The sequence below is a fragment of the Rosa chinensis genome, chromosome 2 (genome assembly GCF_002994745.2).
Source record: "Rosa chinensis cultivar Old Blush chromosome 2, RchiOBHm-V2, whole genome shotgun sequence".
Taxonomy (NCBI): Eukaryota; Viridiplantae; Streptophyta; class Magnoliopsida; order Rosales; family Rosaceae; genus Rosa; species Rosa chinensis.
In genome coordinates this window covers 15,258,223-15,270,974 of record NC_037089.1, presented here as the reverse complement: position 1 = coordinate 15,270,974, position 12,752 = coordinate 15,258,223, and the positions used below count along the sequence as shown (strand labels likewise).

General features: G+C 40.2%; 1 protein-coding gene across 1 annotated transcript in view; it reads right to left on the bottom strand.

Annotated features, from left to right (window-relative positions):
* Positions 1 to 7,782: 7,782 nt before the first annotated feature.
* The window catches only part of LOC112183778 (putative inactive methylesterase 20), a 34,289-nt gene continuing 29,319 nt past the window's right edge, over positions 7,783 to 12,752 (bottom strand). The window contains 2 exon segments of the mRNA XM_040513273.1: positions 7,783 to 7,877; positions 8,044 to 8,079. Of these exon segments, the coding sequence (XP_040369207.1) occupies positions 7,783 to 7,877; positions 8,044 to 8,079 (131 nt within the window).

Below are 12,752 nucleotides of genomic sequence, written 5' to 3'. Positions count from 1 at the left end.
CAAAAAGTTAAGGTAGGAAAAGTTGGAGTTAAGTTTAGAATTTATGTTAATTAGGAAAGTTAAGGAAGGAAATTTGGGGAATTAGAATTTATGTTGATGAGGAAAGTTAGGAAAAAGAATTATGGAATTTAATTTAATTTTGATTCGGAATGGTTTAAAGAAGAAAACAAATTGTAAGGAGAGTTTTATCTCTTCTTTTTCTTCTTTTGTTCAATAAGGGAGTTTTAGAGAGTTTTATTATTTTTCTTCTTTGATTCAACGAGAGAAACAAGATAGATTCTTTTGGGCACCTTGGCGGAGGGTGCAAACTACGAAAGAGGGACTACTAGTGTGGAGCAGCAACAAGGCTGAGCTCACTTTCTTTTTTTTCAAGGTAGGAGTTTTGATTCCAATGATTGTTATATATTCATTGTCTCTCTAATTTTTGTGTGTGAATCTTTGTGCGTTTTCTGTGGTATGGATAGTTGTGTAATGCATATTTATATACTATGGTAAAAGCTTGGCTTTGTGGATAGCAACGGACTTGTTTTTTTGTGGTGACGTAAAATGCTTGTTTTCTTTTGTGCTACAATAGTAGTAAATATTTTGTTAACGCTTGATATTTGTCGAGATGCGGGGGAAGTATTGGGGGAATAATATTTTGTGTAATTGAGTCCGAGCCTAGTAGGGACCAAGGTTTAGGCAAGTCTGTGTGCACAAAAGAAAGGGATATCCATTATACTTATACTGGAGATTCCGAGATGGGATGTCGGCAGTCGATGATTCCAGGATAGGATATCGGTTTAGGTATAGTCGGTGATTCTGGATTGGATGATTTGGACTTGGAGATCGAGAGGAGGATGAGATGACTAGCAAAATGGGTTGCGAATGGGTGGTATATGGGTTAATGGGTAGGGGTACTTGATGAAGAATGGGGGTCGAGGTGGGATTGTTATTAGTGCTTGTTGTTTCTTGTTCCACATAAAAGGTATTAGAGACATAAGTATGTGAGGAATATTTTCCCCTACTAACCGGTGGAAGCTCATCCCTATTTTATTATTTTTGCAGGTCAAGTTACCCCTCGTTGACTTTTCTGTGTGCGATGGGTTTGAGCTAAAGAAACATGTGATTTTTCTTTTTTGTTTGTAGTTTTCGGGATGTGCTAGACTTTTCTGCCTTTTCAATTTTCTTTGTAATAATGAGATTTACTTTGTAAGGAGCCATGCAATTATTACTTTGTTAAACTCAAGAGTTGCTCATAGATGCTGGTAACTTTTTTTTTCCTTTAATTTATAGGGAAGGTTTTATTTTCTTTCTAGAAAGATATTAGACATTTGAACAATTATTAGATAATGAATTTATGAAGGTTGGAAGTCTTCTCAATTGTTTTACAATTTATTTTCTCTTCCTTCTTTTAATTCACACCCTAACTCAGGAATTTTCTTTTTCTTGGGACGGGGCGTGACAACTCTACATATACAATTTGCCAAGAATATTTTCTTTAAATTAAGTTTATTTCATACACCATTTTGAGCATTATACTGGAATCATAAACTTTAAAGAGAATGGAATTCACACTCCATATCTAGTTTTCAGTTCACACTGATCATTTTTTTTATTGAAATTCTTATTAAAAATACAAACTTTAACTAACTATAAACAAAATATAAATTATTAAAAAAAGAAATATAGAGTGTTGATTGTAGAATAAAAAATTTGATTTTCACGCTTTAACAGAAAGATTCTATTATCATCCTTGTTTTTTTTTTTTTGATCGAGTGGATTATCATCATCCATTGGGCGTACAAGATTAGTTTGACACTGACATACAGTGGCGGACACAAGATTATATTTATGCGGGGGTGAATTTTTTTGAAAGAAATAGAATGAACTTTAATGAAAGAGTTAGGTTAATATTTGCTATTAATACTTTGACAACTTCATAAGAATTCATACATTTTTTTTTTGTATGAAAGAAAGAAGGAAAACCAAAATGCATTTCTAAGCAAAACATAACAATTATCAATCAATACAACTTTAATTATATAGAAGAAAAAAAAGAAAGAAACTTCTGGAAAAAAAAGAAAGAAGAAGAGAATGACAATCAACAACCCGCAAAACACCATGTATTAACTCTACATCTTTATCTTAATGGCGTTGCAGTAGACAAAAATCTCTCTCTCAAAAATTGAACAAATGTTTTGCGTTTCTCCTTTGGTCCAGCTGGTGCTGCTGCTGTGTCTTCTCATCACTTCGCGGTGGGGAGACTGCTCTCCGTTACGGCCAAGCGTCGGGCTGATCCCAAGGCTTTCTTGGGGACTATGACCTCCTTATGGGGGCTTGGCAATCGTCTCTCTGCACGAGCAGTCAAGGACCGATTTGTCTTTCAGTTTTCTAACCCATAGGATCGTCAAAGGACGGTTGAGGGAGGGCCGTGGTTTTTTGGAAAGTGGGCGCTGGCTATGGCTGAGTTCGATGGTTTGAAAGATCCGGCGCAAGTGCCGATCTCTTCTTTTCCAGTATGGGTGGAGATTATGGGTCTACCGCCGGCCCTAGTTACTGAGGGCGCTGTGGCGCTCATTGACGCTACCTTAGGGGAGATCGTGCATCTGGATAAAGCTGGGATTCGTAAGGGTACGGTGGCTAGGGTTCATATCCGTCATGTGCTGTCGTCTCCGGTGAAACAGGTTTTCCCTCCATCCACCTTTGATTTCACCTCTGGGGTATCTGCGACGGTCAGGTTCCGCTATGAGAGGCTCGTTGGATTCTGCCAGGTTTGTGGTATGATGGAACATCAGCGGTCGGGTTGCGGTGGCCCTCTGGAAGTGCTGCAGGTCTCCGTTGGTGCTCACCCTAACCCTAGCTTGGTGGGGTCTACAGCTCCGAGTCTTGTGGATGTTTTGGCTCAGTCCACAGCGCCTAATCTGTTTATCTCCGAGGCAAAGTCGACTTCACTACAGGGTTTCTCGGTCGCCGCTCTGGCGGCCCAACTGGCCAAAATCCCATCTCCGGTTCAGGGGGCCAGTGCGCCCATGCAAACTGCTGTAGTGGTCCCATCTCTCAATGGGAAGAAGAGAACGGCCTCTTCGGCCCTCATGCAATATTCCAAGCGTAAGAAGACAATTGAGAAGGCTCCTCAGGTGGAGGGCGTTGACCTTGGTTTTGAACCTGAATTGGCTCTGAAGAGTAAGAACGGGGTTCTCTTAGTTTCTCCGGCAAAGAAGGCTAAAATGGGACGTCCTCCTGGGCGTAAGAACAATCCAAAACCTGTGGGTTTGAAACCTAAGAAGCTGATTTCTGAGGATCCAAAACCTCGCAGGAAGAGGAGTTTTAAGGCAGTGGACAATCCTTCCTCTGGTGAAGGCAGCTCGGGTTTGGCTGCAGGAACACCCACCCTTACTGCTAGGGAGGTTCACATGTCTTCTGGCAAAGGTTCTGAGCCTGAGGAATGCACTCCCATGGGTGCCCTCGAATAGGGGAAGTCGATGGGAACATGAATAAATTGGAATGGTCTTTTGTCTTTGGTCGGGGACCATTCTAGTAGTGTCGAACTATGTTTCTACAGCACTTGAGCTTCATCTCATGGATTCATTATGTTTGATTAGTCTAGGCTTGTCTTAGGTTTTTCATTCATGACTCTTTCTGTCGCTGCCCGGAGTCCGGATGAGTCATCTCTTGTAATGTTTCCTATTTTACTTCAATGGACTGACACCCCCCGCGTTCAAAAAAAAAACTCTACATCTTTAGAAACTAGAAATAATTTTTTATTCATTCCTTTTATGTTTTTGGGCCAGCAACACAGCTTTTACTTAAGACTACAGATCTTGCATTGCTTGATAGTGGGGACTTTATATTGCTTTTCAATGGGGGCAATCTTGCTGAAACAGTTTCATTATGCAAAAACTATGAAGCAAATCTAACAAAACCAATAAAATGAGTGGAAGCAGTGGTCCTCACTGGGCCTTAGCTGCGTCGGCCACTGATAGGTGCTTTTAATTCTTCAGTATGATGAGCACGTTTAAATTTCTCATGGTGCAAATAAGTGAAATAACATAGAAAACAAGAAACATCTTGGAATAATTTAAAAAAAGTTAGAAACATCTTGCAAAGTCTTTTGTTTTTTACCCAGCAAATAAAACTGCTTTATTGTTAAGTATCTAACAGTTTCCGCATCTAGCAACATGTGCACGAGAGTTAAGCTCATCAGTGGTAACTTGTTGTCCAAGTTATGATGGGCCATGCCCTAATTGCACACAATGTGAAAGTCAGAAGTATGCGCGTGATACTTAATAACTCTACCTACTCATGTGTTATGTTCTGCTGGTCTGGCCATGGTTAATAACTCTACCTACTTATGCATGAGTTATATTCTGCTAGTTCTGGCCATGGCCATGGCCACTGCCTACTGGACGGTGGTTCATGATAAAGTAATCTGAGGTTCACATCCAAAACCAATTGGTAATGGATGGAGTGGTCCAAACCCTTATAAACCCATAAGCAAAGTTATGTTTTTCTAATGTGGGAGTTATATTTATACACATTCTCAACTGTTTAAGTCTTAAATTCGATGAAGGATATGAACTGTCCACAGAACATACAGTAATGTAGACTGACACAATGGTAATCATTTGCTCTAGTAATTAAAAGATTTACCAAAATCAGATAACTGACTTGAGATGTTTGACTTCAAGAATGTCACTCAAGTGAGAACATTTTAAGGGAGAGATCAACTTCCGCAATTTAGCGACGACTTCCAGTACAATTTCTCCATGATTATTAAGTACTTTTCGAACAGTTGATGAGAATAACAATCTAAGATGTTGATTTGTAGTGAAGGTAGGCTGGAGACTGCTAGCTGTATGCGTTTGGCATAAAGACTAATTACGACTACCGGACTACGTGCACGTCTTCAACTCTGCAAGATGCAGATAACCAGCCAAACTAGATGGATCAACTCCGCCATGATTTATATATGCAATTATATTTAAATATGGTTGTTTCAAATGTATGCGCATCGATCTTGTTAACTGATTGCCATTGCCTTATCGAAACACAAATGACCTCTAATCTCCATTAAATATTTGGAATGGTTCTTAAACTTCGAATCAATTTTGTATGAGGCTTTCAACTGTCAGGTCCTTGTCAATCATTTCCGTAGCTTGAAGGCGAAGGATGAGACGTTTGCTTGGGCTAAAAGTACTTCTCCTTATTAGGGTCGTCGGAAATGGCTTTCGGGTTTGTGTAGGCTTCGTTTGTTTCAGACTTTCAGTTTTCGTGTGGAAGTTTTGCGTTGGCCAAATCCCAAAACCGAGAAAAGATACCTCAGCCGCCCACATTCCAAAAAGCCGACGCGCAATCATCCAATCTTGTATTCTGTTCGTCGTCTGTGACTCGTGATTGAGCTTTTTCACTTTTCAACAGATAACACGACAGATCAAAATCCTAGATTTGGTCACATCATGCGGGCTAATTAAAAGAAAAGTAAGCGTTTTGGTGCGTAGACTAATCATTTGAATTACTATTAAAACAAAGCAAGGTCATATAATAATAGTACTATAATTGGTAAAGTTTGTCGTGTTGCGTTATTAGTTTTGTGCTCACGTCTACCTACCATGATGTACTAATATAATGAATCCTTCTTAGAAGAAGAAATTCCATAGTTTCTAATCTGAGTTTGATTGCGTATCACACAATTTGATCCTACCGATTTTGTTTGTTTGTTTTTTTTTAACGGAATGATTCATAGCATTAAATATAATTTTGAATATAGGTTAGAAACTTAGAATAGTATAAAGATTACTACTCCATGATAACAAGATGAGCACCGGGTAGTCTATACTAAACAAAACACTTCACCTTGTAGACAATCTATTCTACTTGATTCCACATGCCGGTTATACAATTGTGGTATGATAAAATCAAATACTTTTACAAAGACTGCTAGAAGAGCTTTCACTAGCATAGACATAATATTAAAAACAAACTAGGCAAGTAGCCTGAGTCCTATAAAAGAACCATACCTAATTAGCTGGCTGGCCCATGTGAACTTGCATCTACAAAAGGCAGGCCCAAGCCCAAAATCCCAAACCTAAGCAAAGCTGACAAGAGCACAGGCATCCTGCACCCTATGCCAGTCTATCACTGCCACCGTCAAAACTTCCAACGGTCGACTTTTCCAACAAATCATGGCCTTGTAACGCGCCGAAAACTGTTGATGAGCCGAAACCAACAACTGATTTGTCACAACCAAAGCTGATAGGAACAAGTCTGCCATAGACGTAGGTCACCAAACACCAGGCTACTAATCACCAGCCCTTGACACTGATCAAATCCTCTTCAAGGCCCTTGAACCAACCCAAAAGTCGACAACCTAAGATCCCTACAAGTTAGATCTAACAAGAGAAACAACGCTCTGATGAAACTAGAAACAACGCCGCCCACCAGACCAAGATGGATGCGATGGCTTGATGATGATGGAGCCTCCTGGTCTCAACGGCCAAGAAAATCTCACCACCACTAGAGGGGGTACAAAATCCTATATTCGTGTAATCGGTACAAATTAAAAAAGTTATAATGAAAAAAGTATCATAATCGAACTGTCATATGATGGAAGTAGTTAACAGGCTAGGTGTAGACATAATTTGATCCTACCAATTTGTTCCTAGAAAATTTAGGAATATGTTCAGACTCACGAAAATTTTAAAATATACTCTTTCTGTCATCAATGTTCCCAATGCAAAAAGGCAATATAAATGGCCAGCCCTAACATCTTGAAGTGTTCGCCCCATACATTTAAAATGTGGCCTCACATAAAATTATCAAATATCACTCAAGGTTTTTTGTATCAAAAGTTTTGCATTTATGTTTGTTAATCATTATATACAAAGGGTCCAATGCATTATGATTGGAACTGTTTAGTGAAAATATTCTGGTATCATTATTCATTAACTGTATCGCAAAATAGATAGTTCTTTATAAACATTAGAATTGCTTACCAATATACCAATATCATCTGTTCAATGAAAAATTTATTTCAAATTTAAAAAGAAAAGTGCACCTTGTGGTTCCTTTATTTGATGTAGCAGCTATAAGAGAAATGTAAGCTAGCTAGTATAGAAGAGTCATCAGAAATGTTAGCGCTGATGCGCTAGCATACCCGAAATCTTCTGGAGATGGGAGAACAGCTCTACTGGTCTAGAGACCATAACTATGTGATCTGAACCATTGATCACTTTCACTTCATTCGGCCGATTTTGACTGATCATCAACCTTACCACTTGCTCGGTATATCCACGGTCTTGGTCACATGCGATGAGTAGTCTACGAACCATTCCATATTTCAGCTTTGTGAGTTTTATTTCTTCATTAAAGAGAGGGGAAGGTCGCACCAATGAGGACGCTAATGTTAAGTCCTGTCCATTACAATTTACAAAGTATTAGCTAATCAAGTGAAAGTTTAACCAAATTATTCAGCTTAATTAGATAAGGCACTGCAAGACATGCAACAGCTCACTTCAGATACTTGCATGACCGAAAGAAAAAGAACCTTATTAAATATGTGCAATATTTCTCTACCATATATATATATATATATATATATATATATATATAACTGTTCTCAAGTACAAATCCAGTTTCTTTGACCGATAATGTAAATTATGAAGGATATACTATTCATGATATTTAGGTCAAGCGAATCACAGATTTTCCCAACCGATAAGTATTCCATCATTCAAATTGTATGGACAAAAAACTTTGTTTACTACAATGAAATAACAATGATGGTAGTTAAATGATTTAAATTCATACCTCTGGTGGTGAGAGCTGATACAGCGATGAGGACATGAAGTTAGACCCAAATAGTAAAGAGGTCGGAGGGTTGTTTGGCCCATCATTTACTGTATACTAAAGGTGGGTTACTGTTCATAAGCCACTGTTCCTAAGCGTTGTTGAAATTACTCTTTTGCCCTTGATTTTTTTATGTCAAATACGCTGTTATGCGTTGTTATTCGATGGCGGCTATTGTGAGGTCAGGTTTTGCAATTGAAGGGAGCGGAGCAGAGCAGAGGAAGAAAAGACGATTTTGTCCCTGCTTCGTCTCTGTTGCCCTGTCCACCGCCTCAAAACTCCCGCGTCTTTCTTCTCGACACCTGGTCTGCTGCTCAGTCATACCGGGTCCGCTACTTCGCTGCACAGAGAGGTGGAAAGAGAGAGAGAGATAGCAAAGGAGGTGATACTGTTTGTTGGCATCTACGATTCGGATTCGATCTTCCCTGTGTAAATCTGGAAGTCTATATCTACACCGAGAGAGGCGTCTATCTACAGTAATATTTGCTGAGCCAAATTATCGGGTTTACTGATCGATCAAAGCTGGATAGAGTTTGGGTTCTTCTTGATTCATCTAGAAGGTATTAATTGTTGAACTGATCTAATTGAAAACATTGAAATTATATTCTTTCTTTTGTTTGATTCAAGATTTTGTGGGTGTTTCAGAAAGCGGACAGTTCAGCGAAAGGGCCCCGTTTCAATCCCAGTGGCTGCTCTTGACCTTGATAATGAAGAAACTACAAAAGAAGGTACAAACCACTTTGGGTTTTCTTGATTTCTTCCCTATTTTGAAATTTTAATGCTCAATTATTTCTTTCATTGTTCTTTTTTACTGAAATTTGAGTATTTTGATGGGCAGAGAGTGAGAAAGTGAAGGTAGAGCCTGAAATTGTTGTTGTGAATGAAGAAAAGAAAACATGAGAAGATGAGAAGAAGGGTGAGAGGTCTGGTGCTTCGTGCTCAAGCTTGAATTTTCCTTGCATGGATAAGCTTAGGGATGAGCTTTCGCTTTCTTGAGAGGTATCGACTTATTTTTTTCAAAAAATTTCTTCAAAATTAGTGTAAATCTTGATATGTCATTGATTTAGGATTTGGGCTCAGAGGTTTTGATTAAACAGAGTATTGATTTTGCTGACAATTTCCATGTTTTTCTCTGACAAAAAATGAGGTTGGGTACTTGCATCTGAGGATTCTCGGCAGCATTGGAATGGTTTCAAGGTAAGGTTCTGATCTTTGGCAATTTGAAAAACTTTCATCAAATGGTGTGCTATGTATAATTTTCTTATCAGTTATTGGAATTATTTGGTTTTGATATGGGGAGGAAGGGGACGAGTTTGGGTGGTGGGTACGAATGATTTTCCGAGTCTCAGCTATTTATAATCTTCTGAAAACAAGGAATAAACTAATTTTTTTCTTGGTTAAATCGATCAACGGTTGGCGTTTGAGCTTTGTAATATTTTTAATTGGACATGAAAATATGATCTATGCTCTTTTTGATTGACAGTGTTTTGATTTGGGAGGGAATGGAACAAATTTGGGTAGTTAGTACATCAGATAATGTGTGTGTATTTTTCTGAAAAGCATGATTTTCTAAATTGTTGGTATGCCTGTAGGTGAACTTATAGGGAGCAAATTTGTTCATAATTTTATCTGCTCACTACTATGATTTGTCATTAAATGCTCACTACTATGATTTTTCATTAAATTCGGAACAAGAGATTGCCGACTTGACTTAGCCCACTGACTTTTATTTCAATGTTAATAATCTAGGTGGAGAGATTCCTCCTGAGATCGGAAAGATGGGCAGCTTGGAAGGTTAACTCTGTTTCTTTCAGCAAGTTTTTTTATTTTTATTTTATTATTATTATTTTTTTTTTATGATTTTGATTTCTGTACCATTTGATTAGTATGTTGTTGATTGTGTAGAATGACTTTATGAGCATTTTTATTTAGTTTATAAGCTTTTGTTGTGAAAAGATTTGAACTTTGTTTGTTAGACAAAAAGAGAGACTATTGGATAGTTTCAGAACAATTCAGTTTGCTTTGTTTGGACAATAGGACCTTTTTTTTTTTTTTTCGTTTGTTTTTTCTAGAGAAAGCACAGTTGTGAGAGAGAGAGAGAGAGAGAGAGAGAGAGAGAGAGAGAGAGAGAGAGAGAGAGAGAGAGAGAGAGAGAGAGAGAGGTGATTCGGTTTTGCTGTGAGGAGGAGAAGATCTGCGTTTTGGATAGCTCTGCCAACTACATTTTCGGTTGGTTTTTTATTTGTGTTTTTTGGTTTATAGTTTTCGTTGGGTTTTTTGCTGTGGCTGGTTTTCAATTTACTTGGATTTCGATTTTGTAGGGGTATTGTTCGTGCTCCAGTTTGGGATTCTCTCCTGTTGGTTTCTCTCTTCCTCCCTTCTGCCTCTTTTTTAGCTTTCTCACTCTCTCGCTGTCCAGTTTGGATTTCGATTTTATACTCACCTTTGCTTTTTATTATCATGTGTTATAGATTTTCAGTTTCTCCTGAAAAGATTTTTGTTTTATGGTTAGTAATCAATCCTTTTCTCTTTCAATATGTTTTAAAATAATAAGGTTGATTTTGATAGGATGAGTAAAAAATGAGATGGTCGACTCCAGCCTACATTTATCAAACTGTTTTTGCATATGATAGGGGTAGATATTATCTGGATATTACAAGCTTATAAACAAAATTTATTCTCTTTGGTATTTTTGGATCTATACTTTGGTTATAGGATTCTGAAAAGTGATATTTGTCTTTGGTTTCTTTATCAATGAACTTGGTGACTTTGAGCTAAGATATTTTGGAATTATTTCAGTTTCTTTTTACTATGTACTTATATGATGATTGGGGTTTAGTGATTGTAGATCATAGTTGAACCGGGTTATTACATTGTCTATCTTTTAGAAATTATTATTATGTTTAATTTATCTTCTCTATGTTTTTCTTGCAGCCTGGGCATTTCCAACGCAATGATCTGACATAGTATCCGCCTTTTAGGTATGCTTTCTAGATTGTGGTTAGATTATGATTTTAGGGCTTATGTGTGTGTGTGTCCTCATTACCTACTTCATGAATAAGAATAATAGATGGAGACAACATAATCTATACATTTGGTGAAAGAGACTCAAAGGGTACTGTACATACATGTGCATTTGCAAGCATAATTAGCTATAATGAGCCACGCTCAGGGTACCACCAGGGGTACCAACGCCCACCTCATGAGTGACTGGCATAAAGACAGCTAGCCAGGTTACCGCCTGAGCCCCGGATCAACCCCAAAGCACCGCCGACGCGCCGCCACGCGCCGTGTCAAGGTAGCATCAGAAGCTACTGAAACTGGGAACTGAAGCACATCAGTCCCACATCGAAAACAAGGAGAAGATCATCCTCTTCCTCACCTATAAAAGGTCCTCTCCTCTCTCCTCATTTATGACACATTCAATACTTACCTACTGTTACTTTGTCAACATAAATACATTGACTAACTTAGGCATCGGAGAGTTGAAGACCGCCCGGCGCGGTCTCCCTCTGACGCCCATTGTATTTTATTTGACAGGTAACGAGAACCACTCACAACATAGGTATCGATCCGCCCGCCGGATCAGCGTTAACTAAGGTCCAGCTACCGCTAGACTTTTAAACATTAACATTGGCGCCGTCTGTGGGAATCCTTGAACAGAAGGTCATCCCATCACAATTACCATGACTAACGGTAGCAGGGGAAATATCGGGGAACAGGCAGACCAGTCCGCCGTTCCCCAACCCGCCCGCCCAGCGGTAAGCATCAACCGCGCACTATTCAACACCCCGGTCAACCCTGGCGGCGAAACAAATCCAAGCAGCAGCCGTCCCCCAGGTCAGGACCTCACCGCCTTGTATGAGCTGGCGTTGGCGGACCTCCACAAAGCAAACAGGGAGCGCGAGCAGGAACGCAAGGAGAAGGCGGAGGCCCAAAACCAAGTGGCCACGCTGATGACACGTTTCGACGAACTAAGACGAACACTGGACGCAAACGCCAACCCCGTACGAAGTGAGCAGTCACACAGCACCAGGCACAGCCGGCCTACCGCTGGTATGGGACCTATCGTCCAAATGCAAGTACCACTAAACCCACCTGAGCTGGCAGGAATGGGACCACCCCCTATCCCACAACTGCTAGAGCAGGAGGCGGAGTCATCGCTGCGCACCCACCACTCGAGGACAAGAACAAGGACTGAGGGTAATATACCCATTCCCGGGCGAGGGTTCGCTCCGCGGAACGCCCAAGCGGGCCCCGCTGGCGACGCGACCACCCAAATTTTGGAGAGGATGCAGCAGTTAGAGCGGAGACTAATCCTGGCGGAGGCAGGCACCCCGGCGCCAGCCCCAAACCCACTCTTCGCATCCAGGCCAGGCCCATTCACCGCTACAATTTTGCAAGCCGTCAGGCCAGCGTTTGCAAAGACCCCAAAAATGTCACATTATAGCGGTAAGACTGACCCCTTCGTCCACATGGACACGTTCAAGAAGGTCACCAACAACAAGGGATTTGATGACGCCACCCTGTGCCACTTGTTCAGCGAAACGCTGGATAGTGAGGCAATGAGTTGGTTTTTCGAGTGTCCGCCAGGGTCCATCGACTCATTCCACGCATTATCTCATGCCTTCCTCTCTCGATTCATCTTGTCGTCCGCCGGTCATCACAACACCAGCCAGTTGTTTGGCGTCAGGCAGGGAGGGGACGAATCATTGAAGGCATTCGTCACAAGATGGCGAGCGGCAGCATCTCAGTGCCGCGATCTCGACAAAACAATGGCTTCGGCGGCTTTCAAGCAGGGACTCCTCAAGGGACCATTCCTCTATCACCTCAACTACAATCATCCAAATGCGGCGTACGATCACCTTATGAGTGAGGCGGTCATTCATGCCCAGGCAGAGTTTATCACATATGGAGAAACCCCA